Raw genomic sequence first — 19173 nt, 5'->3', positions numbered from 1 at the left:
GGCGTGGCACTGCGCAGCTGCTGCTGGCAGCACCCCCCAGCAGGCGGCAGGAAGTCAGGGGCACCAGCAGGAAAGCAAATGTAGCAGGGGCTCAGGCAGCGGTGACGTCCCTCTGCAAAAGACTACCCCCCCTCAGTAAAATTGTCAAGCGTTGACCGGTCTCCAGTGATAAAAAGGTTGGGGACCACTGCCTTAAATTATCAATGGCTGACTTAGAAATCTTTCATCCTGGTCTCTTACATGATTTGTCTAGTGTCACATTTGGAAAAGCATTGAAGTCCCCGATAAGAACTATATCCTGATCAAAAAACTCCATAGTTTTAGAAAAAAGTTTTTAAAAAGCTTTATTGTTGTTTGGAGCATAGATATTTATTAATATCTATTATTTACTTTGGGGAAGAATAATTTTCAAAACAATATATTATCCATCTTCATCTTCGACCAATATTTCTGTATGTTTGGATTTAAAATGTATGTCACTACCCCTTTACGTTTAACATTGGCTGAGACTGCATAAATTCTTCCCAGTCTCTTTATGTGTAATAAGTTCTGATGTCTTTTTTTAATATGAGTCTCTTGGAGGCATATTATATCTGCTGCTGTCTTCCTTAATCAATTAAAGATTTTTGATGTTTTAGTCAGGGAGTTTAATCCATTAATTTACAGAAATTATCTTATACTTATCCATGATATCTATGAGTTACTTGAGCTATCTCTTAGCTGAGAGCCCTGGTTCAGGCTTAGACTTCAGAGCTAGAAATTGTCTCTATTGATCTGGGTTGCTGTCCGTGCGCTGAACAGATGGAGTTTGGGCAAGTTGATTCACCAATTCTTGTGCTTGTTGCAGTTTCCTAATAACTTGACTTCCTGCTAATAAAAGAACTAGCACAAAAGGAATCTTCCAAAAATATCTTATTTCCCTCTGAATGAGCTTCTGTCGCAGAAAGTTAAATTCAGTCCTTTTATAAGTATTTGCTGGAAGATCTTGAAAAACTTTGACTTCTTCACTCTTTTATTTCAGTGGCTCTGTGTAATTCTTTGTAGGGACTGAGTCTCTTCCCTGTTTGCTGTCGAAACAAATTATCAGATCTGTTGTTTGTTTTGTTTGTTTCGTAATGCTGCTCTGGATAAAATCTGAAAGGTCTTCTCTATTTGAATATGAGGTAATCCTGGATTAACTCTAACTTCTAAACGCAGATCTTGTTTGCCAAACTCTTCAGAGGCCCCTTTCAGTCTCAGGTTCCTTGACCTGTTATGTATCTCCAAAGTTTAAATTTTTTCTTCTGCTTTACTTTTCCAAACCTTTAAATCAGCTACCTCTTGCTCTACTTGTAATACTTTAGTCTGGTTTTCTTCTGTTTGCTTGGAATTAGTTTCTACCTTTTTTAAGGTCATCAATTCGGGATGCCAAATCTGTTTTAGTATCACCAATTTGTTTAATTAGTCTTCAGTCAGTGTTCTTTAGTATGTTTGTCTAATCTGTGCGGTGTCATTTTCTGTTCTTCAATGTCTTCTATTATTTTTGTTGTTGTTGTTGTGCCTGAGGCTCCCAATGCTTTCCTGCCTCGAGACATATCTTTCTTTTTTCTCCAGAAGGCTGTTAGACACTTCAAGCATTTTTTTGTGATTTTGCAAAATGCCTTAACTTTCCTTACATCCATTATTACTGATTACCTCTATATTAGGTTTAGAGTCTCCAAATTAATTACAAAGGACAGTTGGTATTATACAATCACTAATCAAAAAACTAATCAATATTCCACAATTAATATACTTTCAAATCAAGTTCTCAGATTTTCAATTCATTTACTAATATGTTTACTCAGTTTAATCTCAGAAATTCATAACAGTACTAATCCCTAAAGTAATACCATAATATATGCAAAATCCCTATTATAATATATAAAGAAGTTTAATCAAAAGTCAATGTATATATAAATCTCTTTTAACAATTTTTAAACTGTCACTTGCATTTGTCAATAGTTATAGGGATGTTCTCAGTTCTATTTTTCAATGTTTCCTCTTATGTCTGCTTCTGTCCTCTTCTTTTCACAAAATGACCTTTATAATCCAGAGCCATTCTCCAGGCAACAATGTGAAGCTTAAATGTGCTGGCTCAGAGCTGCACTCAGGCTCCGTCACCTTCCCAGGAATTATTCAAAAATTTGTAATCCACGAGCTCTGGTGTGATTCTGGTCACATGTATCAAGTGTAATCCACAAGCTGATTTCTTCTTGCTTGTCTGGGCAGCATCACACTCATTGGTGATGTTTCAGCCTTCTCTGGCCCAGAAAGGAAGTCTCTGTGCTTTATAGAAGCAACCGCTATAGCTGTAGTCTTGTAGGCTAATTTCCGGTTCTTAGTCTCAGCACTAAAACTACAAGGGCTTATTTTCATAGGAACAGATCTCCACGAATGTAAACAATGTTTAAAACAAGGAACAAGTACTCTTTTAGTTCTCCACCGACTCCAAATCCCCCCAAAGGTTTTCAGTCAGGTAAGGACAGCTGCGTCACAAAGTACAAAAAGAAAAAAGGGAGGGGAAGTCGAGAGGAAGAAGTGAGTTTGTCGTGAGTTTTTAATACACAATCTTGGAGATTCTTTAAAACAGACAGCCAAGCAAAAAAGGTGAAAGTTTGGCAGATGGTCAGAGGGAAGATTGCACACCCCACACCTCTCTACAAGACCCAGCGACCCTGGTCTTTCCTACCTGGTGTCAGGGATAAGAAAAAACCCATCCAGTTACTCTGCCATGTTGCTTATTTCATTGACCTTTGTAATCAACTGTTCTAGGCCTTCCTTATTTTCAGATAGTGTTATCAGCATATCAAAGATTATATATATATTCCTTTATCCAATCTTAATTCCAATGTTCAATTATTTGTGTTCAATCATGATCTCAGCATACAAGTTAAACAGGAAGGGTGAAAGAATGCAACCTTGGTGCACTTATTCTCTATTTTGAACCAGTCAGTGTTAGGAAATGGTGTATATACAATGGCTTCTTGGTTTGCATAGAAGGGCTGCATCAGTTTGATGAAATGCACTGGCACCCACACATTTTGCAGGGCTTCCTTCAATTTGTTGTGATCCACACAATCAAAACTTTCTCAGCCAAATGCCTGGTGGAAGAGCTCCTCTTTGCAGGCCCTGCGGAACTGTTTTAGTTCTGTCAGGGCCCTGATCTCTGGGAGCTCATTCCACCAGGTGGGGGCCAGGACAGAGAAGGCTCTGGCCCTGGTCAAGGCCAGGCGGACTTCTTTAGGGCCAGGCACCATTCTTGATGCTCTGTTGGTCAGTCAGTTCCTTCCCCTGTTTGATAATGCTTTTGTGAGCAGCAAATGGCATTCGGAGCCTCTTTATTTGTGTGAAAGCATTTTTCGTGTGTCTCTTGTTTACTTGTGTGAAAGCATTTCTACTGTGTCTTTTCTTCTAATGGCTTGCATCTCTGATTCCCGTAAACTTCACTGTCTATTCTTGCTGCCCTTTGAAACTGCACATTTAATTTTCTTGCTTCCTCCCTTTTGCCTGCAGCTTTTGTTGCTTTTCTACATTCAACTATTCTTATTGTTTCATCTGAGAGCCATTTGATCTTTTTTCTGGCTTCTTGTATGGTATATGTTTAACTACTGTTTCATCAGGAAATTCTAGTGAAGGAGAGCATATCTACAGTGGAAAGCATCTGGGTGAAAATAAGCGAGGGGAAAACAAACAGTGTGGTGGTTGGTGTCTGCTACCGACCGCCTGACCAATGAGAGGATGTGGATGCTGCACTTGTGAGCAGCTTGAGAAAATATCCAAGCGTCAAGACCTTGTCATCATGGGTGACTTCAATTTCCCAGATGTGTGCTGGGAAACAAACTCTGTGAAGCATCCTCAGTCATGCAAGTTTCTGACCTGCCTGGCTGACAATTTCATTTATCAAATGGTAGATGAACCCACAAGAGGTTCAGCCATACTGGACTTAATACTGACCAACATTCAAGAGTTGGTGGATGAGGTGAAGGAGGTGGGGACCCTAGGGGGAAGTGACCATGTCCTCATAGAATTCCTTTTGGGATGGGGAGCCAAGGAAGCTTGTAGCCAGACGCGGATGTTGGATTTTCGTAGGGCAAACTTTAATAAACTCAGAGACATGATGAGCGTCATACCATGGACGAGAATGCTGGAAGGGAAGGGAGCATGTGAAGGGTGGGTGCTACTCAAACAAGAGCTATTGCATGCTCAATCAATGACTATCCCAGAAAGACGAAAACACTGCAGGAGCTCTAAGAAGCCTATTTGGATGAACAGAGAACTTCAAGAGGAACTAAGAAAGAAAAGGGAAATGGAGGGAAATGGAGGGAAGGACAGAGCTCTAAAGAAGAGTACCTACAGGTTATTAGGCACTGTAGATCAATCATCAGAAAGGCCAAAGCTGAGAGTGAGCTAAGATTGGCCAAGGAAGCCCATTGTAACAAGAAAAGATTTTTCAGTTATGTGAGGAGCAAACGTAAAGTAAAGGAGGCAATAGGCCCACTGTTGGGTGTGGATGGACAAACTCTAACAGAGGATGCAGAGAAAGCAGAAAGGCTTAGTGCCTATTTTATATCTGTTTTTTCCCCACAGGTCAAAGTGTTTAGGCACGTCTAGAGATGGCCGTAGCCAAAGGATAGTGTCTGGGTGGCAGGTTAACATGGATAGAGAGGTTGTCGAGAGGCATTTAGGTGCACTGGATGAGTTCAAATCCCCTGGTCCGGATGAAATGCACCCGAGAGTACTCAAAGAACTTTCCAGAGAACTTGCACAGCCCTTGTCCATCATCTTCGGAACCTCTTTAAGGACTGGAGATGTCCCGGAGGACTGGAAGAGAGCAAACATTATTCCAATCTTCAAAAAAGGGAGGAAGGATGACCCGGGAAACTACAGACCAGTGAGTCTGACCTCTGTTGTGGGGAAGAAAATGGAGCAGATATTAAAGGGAGCGATCTGCAAACATCTGGAGGACAATTTGGTGATCCAAGGAAGTCAGCATGGATTTGTCTCCAACAGGTCCTGCCAGACCAACCTGGTTTTCTTTTTTTTTGACCAAGTAACAGGTTTGCTGGATCGGAGAAATTCGGTTGATGTCATTTACTTGGATTTTAGAAAAGCTTTTGACAAGGTTCCCCATGATGTTCTGATGGATAAGTTGAAGGACTGCAATCTGGATTTTCAGATAGTTAAGTGGATAGGGAATTGGTTGGAGAACCGCACTCAAAGAGTTGTTGTCAATGGTGTTTCATCAGACTGGAGAGAGGTGAGTAGCGGGGTACCTCAGGTCTCAGTGCTCGGCCTGGTACTTTTTAACATATTTATTAATGATCTAGATGAGGGGGTGGAGGGACTACTCATCAAGTTTGCAGATGACACCAAATTGGGAGGACTGGCAAATACTCCGGAAGATAGAGACAGAGTTCAACGAGATCTGAACACAATGGAAAAATGGGCAAATGAGAACAAGATGCAATTTAATAAAGATAAATGTAAAATTCTGCATCTGGGTCAGAAAAATGAAAAGCATGCCTACGGGGGATACGCTTCTAGATAACACTGTGTGTGAACGAGACCTTGGGGTACTTGTGGATTGTAAACTAAACATGAGCAGGCAGTGTGATGTAGCGGTAAAAAAGGCAAATGCCATTTTGGGCTGTATCAACAGAGGCATCACATCAAAATCACAAGATGTCATAGTCTCATTGTATACAGCACTGGTCAGACCACACCTGGAGTACTGTGTGCAGTTCTGGAGGCCTCACTTCAAGAATGACGTAGATAAAATTGAAAGGGTACAGAGGAGAGCGACAAAGATGATCTGGGGCCAAGGGACCAAGCCCTATGAAGATAGGTTGAGGGACTTGGGAATGTTCAGCCTGGAGAAAAGGAGGTTGAGAGGGGACATGATAGCCCTCTTTAAGTATTTGAAAGGTTGTCATTTGGAGGAGGGCAGGATGCTGTTCCTGTTGGCTGCAGAGGAAAGGAATAAATTTTTCACAGTCTGTTCAGCAGTGGAATAGGCAGCCTAAGGAGGTGGTGAGCTCCCCCTCACTGGCAGTCTTCAAGCAAAGGTTGGATACACACTTTTTTTGGATGCTTTAGGATACTTAGGGCTGATCCTGCATTGAGCAGGGGGTTGGACTAGATGGCCTGTATGGCCCCTTCCAACTCTATGATTCTATGATTCTATCAACAGTTGATTGAATTGCCTGCCACAGTTCATCAGGAGTCTTCTCTGTTGCGTCCAGTAGCTGAAATTGATTTTTTACTTCCACTGCATATGTGAGTAGAATTTTATTTACATTGAACTACCTTAACCCTGATGTCTCCTTGATGCTGCAGAGATTTGTTTATTATTTTAGCCAATAACAGTTCATTATCTGAACTGCAGGGATTCAATCATTGTTAGCCAAAAAGCTTTCCACTGTTCAAGAAATTTTTTGTTTTGTTTTTTATATATTTTTTTATTTTTATATAGATATGGAAAAGAACATAATATATTGGATTACAATATCACCCCCCCTCTAACCCCCAAAGTCCCCATTTGCTTGGAATTTTGTTTTGCCAAATATTCCAAATATATCTGTTGCCTGTAAATATAAAAACAAAGCAACAACAAAAAAACCCCTTTTACATAACATTTCCTACACTTACAATCAACCTTGGGTATTACAAAAATTACCCTTAAACTTGAACCAAGGCCTATCCTTAAGCTAGGAAATCAACTGGCTTGTTTACAATAACATATTTTAATGTACTTAAAATTAAATGTTTCTTATAAAACAATATGTACTTTAACCCAGTATTTATAAAAAAGGAAATGAAAAAAGGAAAAACCCACTTTTTTTGGTTTTGTTTTTAATGAAAGCCACACCGTTCCTTTTATGGAGTTGTGTCCTGAATAGTATATGGTGAAATCCTCTGATTGAAAGAAACCATCATATTCCCATGTAATTCACTAATGCCAAGGAGGTCAATATTAACCTGACCGTTTCTCTTTTGACAATTTCCAATTTTCCTTGAGTAAGTCCTCTAACACGGGGGTCATCAACCCCCAGTCCGGGCCACGAAGTCCTTGGTACCAGGCTGCTGGCAGCCACGCCTGCCTCTCCCCATCCAACATCGAGAAGCTCGCCAGGCCGCCGAAGCAGCCATTTCGCTTGCGGCCTGGCTAGCTTCTTGCTGTGAGAGGGGGGGAAGAGGCAGGCGCGGCTGCTGGCATGCCGGCGGACGCAAACGCGCATGCGTGGCAACTGCGCATGTGCGTTAGCACCCACTGTTGGCGCAAATGTGCATGCACATTTGCACGCAGCTGCTGCGCGTGTGCGCGCCCGGGTCACCGGCTCTCCCCCACCCCCGGTGGCAGTCCTCAACCGCAAAAAGGTTGGGGACCAATGCTCTAACATTCTAAGTTGCTATTTGGTGCATCTTTGTAAAGCACAGACCCTTGCTTTCAGCACTGGCAATATCAGCACCTGGGGTTCCTGCTGGATTTGCCCCAGGTACATCATAAAATCCAGGGCTACTTGCAGGTTTTTATTCTTCCTCAGTCACTTGTTGGGTACCTTTTGATCCGAGGGGGCTCACCATTGGGCACCATATCAAAGACATTTGAGAGCTATATCATAGGATTTTCTTGGCAAAATGTTTACAAGGTAGGTTGCCAGGTCTTTCCTTAATGCCCTGTATTTATCTGGATTTGGGCCCAGCATGCTCAGGTGTGCATAGCAGGGTTATGGCATTCAGTAGTCATTGATAAATATTTCAATGAAGAATAGGTCAAGCTTCTTTTAAAAGCCGTCTGAGTTAGTGGTCATCATTGCAAGTTCCAATGGTGCTTTCTATAACTTTAACAATCATTTGTATAAAGAAGTGGTGGGGTGGATCCACCATCCTACAGGTAACTTTTTTGCAGCCTAAGGAGCCCTGTTTCCTCCAATGGGCAGCCCAATACCAAGATGGCAATATTGGTGTGTTAGCGCTGCTTTGGTGGAAGTTTGAAACTAAATATCATCATTTAAGTCACGTTAGTGCTAGAAAATTGGGTAGGACAGGAGGAGGAAAATTATGGAATGGTCACTAGCAAGTTTGGGGTGAGTTTTATGGATGGCAAGTGAAGGTCGGAGGGAGAGCAGACGCAAGGCTCAGAGGGGAGGTGAAGGCTGGCGCAAGCCTGCACATGGGTAGAAAAGAGCTGCTGAGAGAGGAGCTTGTGCTGTGGGAGAAACTTGCCACCAAGACTGGCATGTTGGAGGACTGGATTAGCCCAGGATGTTTAAACCCAATGCAAGCCCTCTTTAGGTTAAAGACTCTTTGGGCTCCTATGGAGACAACTTGCAGCAGGGCAGCGCGAGCAACCCAATGAGCCCCCCCCCCCAGACTTCCAACTAGCCCCCATTAACCCACCACTGTTTCTGGGCCAGGAGAAGAGCTCCCCCACAGAGGGGAGAAGCCATGGGGACATGCAGCTCATGACCAGATACCACCCTCGGCAGAGGAAACCAGAAAGCAATCAGTGAGTCCTAACAGCACCAAGGTAGTAGGAGGCAGTGCTCATGGGAGGTTGAGCAGCAAGCTGGATCCCTGACCCACCTTTCTGGTCCATCGATGGTTCCTGGGTCATGTCAGAAGGAAGTGCAGGAGGAAGAAGCGCCTACTGATCACAGAAGATCAAGAAGGATGGAGTTGTGACCCAGACAGAGATCTTACTAACCGTGAGTGGAGTGTGGATTGGGCAAGGCTGTGAGTGGAACACTGAGGACATCTGGTGGTGACACCCGGAACTGGCAGCTACTGTAGACTTATGAAGTTTGCTTGGTCCACAAAAGATCTGACCGGAACAGCAGGGAGGGGAGTGTTGGGTAGTCCTAGGGTCTGGCAGTGGTGTGCATCTTGAGAGACCCGAGTAGGGAGATCTAGGTGCCCCTCACTGGAGTTTTTACCTGTATTAGAATTAGTTGGTTAGGGTGGGTGGTGGGTTTCTTGTGGGCTGGGGCTGTTAGGTTAGGGGTGGGTAATTAGTTATACAGGCAGATAGGGCTAGACATAGGATGGCTGCTCCATTCTGGGGGGACTTTTCAAGCGGCAAAAGTCCTGTAAGAAGTGCACAGATGGGAGTACCAAGGATTATGGGCTGAGGGAGATATAACGAGTTGAGGAGATTTGACAAGAGAGGGGCAGGGTCCAATAGACCCATGGCTGTGGGGTTCTGATGGCTGCCGAAACATCAGGACTGGATCTGCTTGCCACCTTTCTAATCTCCGTCCCATTCCCAGACAGGTGGTGATGGAGGCTAGGAATGAACAGGTTGAGTTGATCAACAACAAATCCTCCACTTTGCTAGATTATTTCGCAGAGCACAAGGTAGACTTGGAATGTCAATCAATCAAACTTTATTACAGTTGTTCAGACCAAGTTATATGAAGTCGATACATAAGACACCAAAAGAATATGGTCATTTAATGTGATACAATTTAAAACAGATCATAAAATAGAACTTAAAACTATGCTACTTTAGAGCATTGGATTTTTATGGAGGCGGCACAAAACTTAGCCAGTTGTCACCTGGGGGGACTCATCACTTAGCAGCCTCTTTGCAGACTTGGAATGTGTAACTGAGACCTGGTGAGGGAAGGCGAGATGGTCGACCTTAAAGATTTGGGTTTTGCGGTCCTTTACCAGTTTTAGCTCCATAGTAGGGAGAGGTGGCAATTCTGGTCTGGAAGGCTTTCTCTTACAGGGCTCTTCTGGTGCTATCAATTGTTGGAGTGCAGTGTGTCACAGTGGAGTGGGGGTCAGTGGGAAACTTGACTATATGGGTGGTTTACTGTCTGCCCAATGCTCCCCCAACTACCTTGCCAAGCCTCCTGGAGGTGGTGTCCGCATAGGCACTGCAGTATCCCAGGCTTTTGATCCTGGGGGACTTCAGTGTCTATGCTGATTCGCTGTCCTTTGGGTCTGGTTCGGACCTGGTGTTGATAATGGTGGCACTAGGGTTCTCCCAGCTTGTTACTTGCCCTATCCATTAGGCTCTGTTTGATCTTTGGTGCCGGAATAGAGGTGGATGAGGTGACAGTTGACCCAATCTCATGGTCTGACCACCATGACCTGAAGGCCCAGCTTAGGATACTAGCCTCTCCATGTGTGGACAGCGTGCACATTTTAGCCTGCTTGCGGAGACTTATGGATCAAAGCAGATTCCTTAATGTGGGATCTGATACCTCCCAGTGCTGCTGGGCCCAGCAGGGCTCTTGGGCTGCACTACTGCAACTGCTGCCAGACCCAGTGAGGGTTTCTGGCTACACTTTTGCTGCTGCTGAACCCAGCACAGCTTCCCTGTACCACCAGTGAAGACGGGAGGCAAATGCATTCTCTGCACTTGCACAGAAATACTACTTTATTTTGGGGGGAATTACTATCCTTTGCATATATATTTTTTAATTTTACAGATTTTTCTGCATACCTATGGAGGATCCCAAGTGTGCAGAAAAAAATCTGTTTAACTTCCATGTGGCCCAGATCTGCAGATTTAGGTATCCTTAGATAGGAAATATGTGTGACTATTAGGATATAAGATAAATGGAGTGGAGTGATAGGATCCACCCCATTTAATTTTGCTGTATTGAATCTACAATTTATTGGGTGACCCAAAGTTCTGTCATAAGAAAGAGAGAAGAACTTTTTTCTTTCCCCATCTTTTGACATGTTCCTTTTAGTCACCTTTTCCCCTAGACTCAAATTCTCAAACTCTAAAGCCTTTCTTTGTAGAGCAGATAATGTTCCTCTATATCATTTTGGTTGCCTTTTTCATCTCCTAGTTAAATCACATTAGTGTATATGTGTAGCTGAAGACTTTGTTGTTACCAGAAAAGTTTCCAAACTTCTGTTGATTCTCAGAACTTGCAAAACAAACATTCAGTAGGGCATTTTTATAAAGTGATCTGTTTGATTGAATTTTTTTCTTATTTTATAATGTGTCTCAGCTCTCATTGAGAAAGGTGGGCTACAAATGAATACAATCATAATAATCATAATTAATAATAACGTGCATAATTTCACACTGGTATTGAATTCATCATTTTGTTGGCCAGTCCTCCAGTATGGAGAGTTTCTCTTTGCAGTCTGCTTTGGATGTACACCATCGTGAGCAATTTGGTGCAGATCAAGGCACTTCATTGGTGACTCCAGTTCATTTATAAACAAATGAATAGGCATTGGTCCTAATGCTTATCCTTGGTGGACTTTGTTGCTTACCTGCCTTCATTGGGCTTCCAGTTGTCTAAACCATGAAAGGACCCATCTTATCTCATGATAGCTATGTTTTCTTAAGGACTTTGTCAAAAGCTTTTTTGAAGTATATGTCTGTTTACCTTTCCTCACATATTTGTAAACCTTCTAAAAGAATTCTAATAATTTGATCACAAAAGACATCCTTTTGCAGAAGACATGCTGATTATTCCTTAGTAGGTCTTCCAGTTGCTTAATAATTCTGCTTCTATTTAATAGTTTCCGCCAATTTACCCAGAACAGATATTAGACTAGTTTTCTGGATATCCCCAACTCACTTTTAAAAAATTAGTGTTAGATATTCTACTCTAAATGGACTCCGGAGAGTGGTAGAGGACAGGAAAGCCTGGAGGATCATTGTCCATGGGGTTGCAATGGATCGGACATGACTTTGCACCTAACAACAAATACTACTCTATAGTTATCTGATTTATGTTTTTGCTAAGTGATTAACAGTTTCACATTTGAAATCTCTAATACTATCTGAACCTGGTGACTTGTTACATTTTTATTTGTCTATTGCCCCCCAAACTTTATTTTGTGTAGCTTCTATTCTTCAGATACCCTTCCTGAAAATAACCTCTACTGTGTTGATTCCAGTTCTTTTCAAATCAAGGCTGAAGTATTTAATTACATTTTTCTGCAATCTTTATGTCTTCATGTGTCAATTCCCCCACTTAGTCAGCCTGACAACCTTCTTGGCTGGTTCCCCACTTCTGATATATTTTAAGAATGTTTAATGGTTATTATTTTCTAGAACATTATTATTTTCTAGGAATATACTCTCCAAATTATCCTTTTGCTTGAGTCAGTTTGCTCTATCTCTTCATTTGAAAGCCTACTTTTCCTTGCCTTTTATTGCTTGCATGACACAGCTCTACCATGATAGCATCCTCTTAAATGATACGGTAGCTTTTCTAATTAATGAAATATATTCTATATATGTTTTCAGTACTGTGGATTTAAATTCCAAGCATTTTGAGACAATTTGATCCATCTCTTTTAACTCTTTTATCCTCCTTTTTGGGGGAAAGACAGTTCCTCTCCTGAAACAAATTGTGGTCATATTGGATTTTTTAAATGCAATTTTTCATTCATATATCTTCAGGATATTCATTTATTTATTGTATTTATATACTGCCCATACACTTGGTTTCCCTCTAGAGGTGTCCTTGGCATGCATATTTTCCTTTTCAATCCTTTGGTCTCTTTAAGTGACTTTAATTTCCTTCAGTGAGCTCATTGACAAATTCTAGCCTGTCCCCATTTAAATAATCTGGAACATTTATGCCATGGTTCTTCATACATCAATCATTCTCATCTGGATGGTCCACAGATCATGTCACCTTTTTGCCAATAGCTAGTTTTGTGAATATGGTTTTATGAAATCCAGTCAAGACCTCACTTTATAGCCAAAGTGGGGGCAGACCAAAGGGATGACTGTTGCCTTCGTGCCCTGATTGTGAGCTCCCCAAGGTGTCTGGCTAGTGTCTGTTCAAAACAGAATGCTGCACTTGATGGCCTTCTGTTTTGCTTCAGCAAAACAATCTTGATTTTTTTCCAGGGTGAAAAAAAAGGTAGTGCTACTCTCACTGGGATGTGTAAGAAAGGTTGGGGAAGGGTTGCTGAAAGAGTGGATGCTTAACCTTTTCCTCTTATATTGTTATATTTAAATAACCCCTCTGAAGCTGCATGAATTCTGTTGGTGGGAAAACGTAGGGAATGTGGTTCAGTGTCTTGTTTATTTATTTGTGCCCCTTACTCATCAGCATCAATATAGAGGTAGCTGCTAGCAACCAGAATTAGAGTAAATATCAGTAATCAAAATTTCATAAAATCTTTGTATCAATTGACTTAAGTTGTCTTCACACAGAAGTGTAGCTTCTGCACAATATAGTACAGTTGTCCACCCTGCCTGTCTGTGTTTTCTGTTAAGATCATTCTCAAAGCAAATTTGGTCACAGTGTGGAAGGGAAGCTGCGGATTTTGTGACCTCATTTCCTGCAAAAGTACATTTTTCTTTTCCTATCTTCTCATACCTATCTCTTCTGCCAGTAGACTTTTTGTCAGCTTTGTAAAAAACTCAGCAGTCACTATATCACTATTATGTAAAAACTCTATAGTGATAGAGCTACTACTGATCAAAAAAAGCCCACCAGTGGCATGGAGAGAGGGGGGATGGCAGGTATGAGGGGATAGGGATGGAAAACTGGAGAATCTCTCATGTGGATCCTTTGTTGCTGCTGCAAATACCTCCTGAGTCAACTTGGTGTAGTGCAGCCTTTCTCGACTTTTTAACTGTTGAGAACATCCTGGAACATTCTTCAGTCCTCAAGAAACTCCAGAAGTGATGCAATCATGCAGAATATGGTAGGGAAGCAAAGCTGTGTACACGCCCACCTGGGGCCCTTCCCCTTCTTACCCCTCCAGGACCATCATTCATCATTTTGGGAGGGAGGAGGGATGGGTCAACATGACCATATTTGGTCATATCACCCAATAAATGTTTAACAAATAAAAAAAAATTAAAATTAATTAACTCCCATCCATTCAGGAAACCCTTCCAGGGCTGTCAAGAAACCCTAGGGTTTCACGAAAGCCTGTTTAGCGGTTAAGAGTGGCAGCTTCTAATCTGGCGAGCCTGGTTTGATTACCTGCTCCCTCGCATGAAGCCAGCTAAGTGACCTTGGGCTCACCACAGCATTGATAAAGCTGTTCTGACTGAGTAGTAATATCAGGGCTCTTTCATCCTCATCTACCTCAAAGGGTGTTTTTGTGAGGAAAGCGATAGAGACTCCTGGTAGGGGAAAGTGGCATATAAAAACTAACTCTATGGTTGGAGCAGTGGTAGGAATCTCCATTGTATGGATGCAGTCCATGAATCACATCTCATTTATTTAAATTTAATGTAAATTTAATTCTTCTTATGTAAATTGAATTGCAACAGGTATTACGAGCATGAGAGTGTAGTATGAAAGATGTTGCTGTCTACATTTAGTGCAAACTTGATTATTTCTCCCCTTTCCAAAGAAACTGAAGTCAATAGTATACATATGGTTTGCAAAATCGAATAGTAGGATATGGTATGCAGTGGTAATAGTTAATTATGCATAAAGAAACTAAAATATACACATTGAGACAAATTATTCGATTCTTCACTGTACCATATATAATACAGTTTTAGGGAACCCACTTACCACAATTAATGCAGACTCATACAGAGTATTCGCCTATTGGAAATAGAGTTGGTAGAACTAGCCCCTTTCCCACTAAATGTTTTAAAGATTGTGGGGCCTAAGGAGTGTCAATAAATAAAATAGTTTACGCCTGGGAGCTACTTGTTGAATAATTCTTCCTTTGTTAGTAACAAATGTAAGAATATATTAGCCCAACATATTTTATTTTATTATTTTAATAAAAAATTACTTGTAAACTTTAAGTTGGTGACCATTGTATAAGACACATAGATGAGTGAATAGCCAAGAGAGTTTGCTATCATCCCAAAGCTCAGCATTTTGAAGTGCAAGAGGCACAAAAATGTCATCTTTTTACCTCATTTCTGTTTGTGAAATGCATAAGAAAGCAGGCTTCATAAAAACATTTGATAACTGCACTGTTTCTTTAGAAGTCTCCCCTTTTCCATCTAAATGTCTATCATTTATGCCTTTTGGAAAGAAAACAGGTTGTTCAGCAAATTAAGTCAGTTGCCCATTTCTAGTAAAAAAAATTTTTTTCCTTGAAGGATAGTAGCTATGCAAGGAAGTGATATTCAGAAACTTAGGGGGAATGGAGATTCTATCTTATTCTCTCCCCCTTGTCCCTAGTTCCTTTTGTAGTCCAGGTTTTCCCCATCCTTTGCAGTTGCTTCACCTCCCCACCACATTGTTCCACCTTCCTTCACTTCCACCTCATTCTCACTAATACCACTGTCCAGGCTCCCTCACCTCCCATTTCAGGTGCTGTCTTTGGCTTGCATCCTATTGGGAGTGGCTGCCTTTGTTGCTATGGCAACTACTGGAATTTTGAGGTTTGTGATGCTTGTATAGGAATAGGCATCACTGTTAATATTAGGGGATGCCACCTAAAATTATTCAGGGGATTCAGGGGATGTGTTATTGAGAGTCACAGCTCCCTTTGATAGACTTTATAATAAATCAAAGGGCAGATATATGATAAAATCCTTGGAACTGGCTTTCACTGATCTACAAACCTCTAATACTTCAGAAGCACCTGAATAGATGAGAGGATTTTTTTTAAAAAAACCTAATTTAGTATGTATTTGTCTTGAACGTGTAGGTAAGTAAATGCACCGCTTTCAGAATTGTTCAATTACAATAAAATATACCAAGATTGTGTTGGTGTATCTGCTGCAGTTATGCTTCTAAAAATACTGGTTTGATAGTATTGAGGGTATCAAGAAATTCTCAGCAAACAATCAGAATGATTTCTTTCAAGGATGCCATAGGCTCACATAGTCTGTACTTTTCCTTCTCTTTTGCCCACTCTTTGAAATTAACATGTTTACAGGTTGTTCAACTGTGTCTGTCTTGGCTTTGTTTTAATCTGAGTGTTAAGAAGGGTCAGGTGGGCTTTATTTGTCTTTTTGACTTTCAGTCTCCAGGACAAAGAGAGAGACTTGTGAACCGGCTGATTTACTTGGGAAGTGGATGCTGAGTTATTTGCCACCGAGTTGCTTTTAAACGCTGTTAAATGGCTGTAAAAAATCCCCAACTGCCTTTGCACATTAAGGATGCTGAAATAGTCTCATTGTGGTAAACTAGAATGTTTGCAGTGCTGGTATGGAGGTCAAGGCCATGGTGGAATTTTTTTCAGAATAAACAAAACACTTTCCAACATGAAGTGTTTGGCTTTATGGTAAACAAAACCCACCAAAACTAATCTGACACTACTGCCATATCATATATGCTTGACCGTGATCTTGGCTTGCAGACTGCTTAATAATATTCATTATTTTAAATTAAAGTTGAAGAAGTGCAGACTCCAGTTCAAATTAAGATTGGTTGTGTTGCCGGAATCTGGTAATTACTTTAATTGATCACCAGATAGTTTCCTTGATCACCAATTACACCCAATTACTGATCATGTTTCAAGACGTGAAGAAATGTCCAAACCGATTATGTAATAATGTTTCATATATAATCAATCCTAAATAGCCTTTCCCTCTACTGCCAATTGTATTTTTAAAAAGGGAAGGTTACAGGCCTACAGATAGAAAAGGTGATCCATAAACAATAAAGTTCTAATTTCATTTAATTAGCAAGGGAAGTATTTAGAGGGTTTAATGGAGATTGCTCTGGTGAAATTACTTCAGCAAGTCCTCATTTTCATGTTGGAAACTATATGTAATAGGGAAATGGCTGGGCATGTCAAAAATGAACTGTAACTAAAATGCTTGAATTTTAGAAACCTGATTTGAATCGTATTTCATGCTATATGGGTGGAGTTATTTTTAACACAAAACATTTGTAATTTATACATTCCATTTCTGTCTCACCTTAGAACCCAAGGTAACTTACCTAGGGTTCCCAGGTGATCTCCCTTGCAAGATCCCTCACAAGATCCAGACCTGCTTGGCTTTAGCAAGGCAGTATTGTTGTTCTTAGCCTCTATCTTGAATAGTAAACATCCATGAATGGAAGGGAAAATAATTTTTGCTGCTTCCTGCCTTCCACTACAGACCTACAGTTTGTAACTCATGCTGTTGCTGCGGGCCCCCAGTACTCCTGGAAGCAGCATTTTTAGGAAAGTTTTGACCTGCATTGTGAGGGGGTGGTCACTAAGGAAGTCCCATTCTCCTAATAGAAATGCCTTCCATTTGTAGAGACTGGCCACAGAAACCAGTCCTTTGAAGGCTGAGGTGTTGTCTAAATTCTTTTTTGGTAACAAGATGAGCCATAGTACACATTGACTTATATAGGATTTCAGCCTGCTTAATTTTCTTTTGACTGTACAAATGTACACAGAATTCAGCCCCTTGCATCTTATTGCAGTAGTGCAACAATTCTGACAGCCTGGCTACAAGCTCCCATTTATCTTCACATTATTTATCCTAGTCTACATGTAACAACATAGAAGATGGGCCATATATAGCATCTAGCCATGTGTTGAGGAAAACCTTCCTTGCCTCTGTTTTACTCAAATTCTAGTAACAATCAGGGCAAAGGAACACTGTCCTCAGTGCCTGCTTGGATGATAACTTCATCCAGCTTTCATGAGTAGCAGACTAAGAAAACACTATAGAAATGCCATGTTTATTTGTAGGGATTCAATTTGTGTCAATAGATACCTTTAAGGTTATTAAATGCAGGCTAATCCCCTTTGCTTTTAGGAACTGAATATTGTGAATGTGAGGCACATTCCAAAGGTAAGTGTGCTCTGGCCCACTAGAATAATTGAGATGAGTATGTTTAACTTTTCCTGGACTAACATCTTTGCTGTCACCTGTGTTACTTCTTGGTAATAACTTTGGCTGCCTTTGATACAGGGGGAGGGGGGAGAGCGTGTTTTCACATTCAGATTTTTATTTTCACAACCAGGGTGATTCTAGAGGAGTAGCCATGTTGTTGTAGCAAAATTAAGCAAGAATAGCACTTTAAAGACTAACACAACTTATTCTAGGATAAACTTTACTGGATCAGCTCATCTCATCAGATGCAAAGGCGCTGTGTCCAGGGTGATTTGTCACTGTTGAACCTGATAGGTACATACCTCTCTAGTTTACACTGTAGCTGTTTCATGGCGATTAATAGGGATATCTTTTAAACCAGGACATCAGTAATTATTTTAACTCCATCACCATTTCCTCAAGGTTGATATGTGGTATGGGAGAAGCAGGGACAAGATAACTGGGTCATTTCAAGATGACTGATAATTTTGTGACCTCTGAATTATCTAAGCCAGTGGTCCCCAACCCGCGGGCCGCGGCCCGGTGCCGGGCCGCGAAGGCCTTGGCGCCGGGTCGCGGGTCCTTCTTCCCTCCCTCCCGAAGCGAGAAGCTCGCCAGGCTGCGAGCAAATCGGCCGCTTTGGCGGCCGATTAGCTCGCGGCCCGGCAAGCTTCTTGTTTCGGGAGGGGGGGAAGAGAAGCTTGCCGAGCCGCGAGCTAATCGGCTGCTTTGGTGGCCGATTTGCTGGCGGCCCAGAGGGGCCGGGAGGGGGAGCCGCAGCCGCCAGCATGGCGGCAGCGCAAACGCATGCGCATTTGCACTGGGACTGCCGCGTGTACGCGGGCCCGTGGGCCGCCCTCTCCCCCACTCCAGAGCAGTGGTCCGCGGCAGCCAAAAGGTTGCGGACCGCTGATCTAAGCAATTAGGGAATGGCTGACTTGATGGAAGAGATGTTTGTGCAGAGACCTGAGTTCAGCTGTAAGTAAGCTGAGTTACACCATATGAATTATAAAATATTTCAAAGTTAAGTCATTGCAGAAATATATCTGGAGGAAAATATTCAATGGAAATATGAACCTTTCAGCTTTTTGTATGAACAGATTATAGTGTGGTGGTGTCACAAATTCTATTTTTGTGTTTTGTATGGAGATGTTATTTTTAGTGACTAACAGGCAAGACTGATTTTAAATATTTTTCTCTTAAAATACCTATTTTTGTCTGGTCTAGTTTTTAGCAGTTATAGGTGTTTATTTGTATAGGATTTTAAAACATTCTTTCTGACCACCTGCCAGAATAAAGGCCATGCACAACTACATAAGTATATTATGGATTGTTTAAGAAAGGGAAATTATTTGTGTGAGTTACAGCATAGTTCTATACATGCTTATTCATAAATAGGTAAAATATATTAAATAGCACTTATTTGCATGTACGAGTGCAGAAAATTAAAGCCATGTACATTTCAG

General features: G+C 41.4%; 1 protein-coding gene across 14 annotated transcripts in view; it reads left to right on the top strand.

Moving 5' to 3' along the window:
- LOC143832412 (pterin-4-alpha-carbinolamine dehydratase 2) overlaps positions 1-19173 on the top strand; it is a 107205-nt gene that overhangs the window by 54619 nt on the left and 33413 nt on the right. For 6 of the 14 annotated variants that reach the window (XR_013229251.1, XR_013229250.1, XM_077326806.1 and 3 more), the window contains exon 3: positions 17651-17686. The exons of 6 other annotated variants lie outside the window; for them this stretch is intronic. Coding sequence is in view for 4 of the 8 variants with exons in the window: in XM_077326806.1 (XP_077182921.1) it covers positions 17651-17686 (36 nt within the window). In the remaining 4 variants the exon portion in view is untranslated. Of the gene's footprint in view, positions 1-15347; positions 15598-17650; positions 17687-19173 lie in introns of those variants that run through there. 2 more of the 14 variants (XM_077326810.1, XM_077326809.1) reach the window with 2 other exon arrangements.

Source organism: Paroedura picta, chromosome 3 (genome assembly GCF_049243985.1).
Source record: "Paroedura picta isolate Pp20150507F chromosome 3, Ppicta_v3.0, whole genome shotgun sequence".
Classification (NCBI taxonomy): Eukaryota; Metazoa; Chordata; class Lepidosauria; order Squamata; family Gekkonidae; genus Paroedura; species Paroedura picta.
The sequence above is the reverse complement of the archived record's forward strand: the minus strand, read 5'-3'. Positions and strand labels throughout refer to the sequence as shown.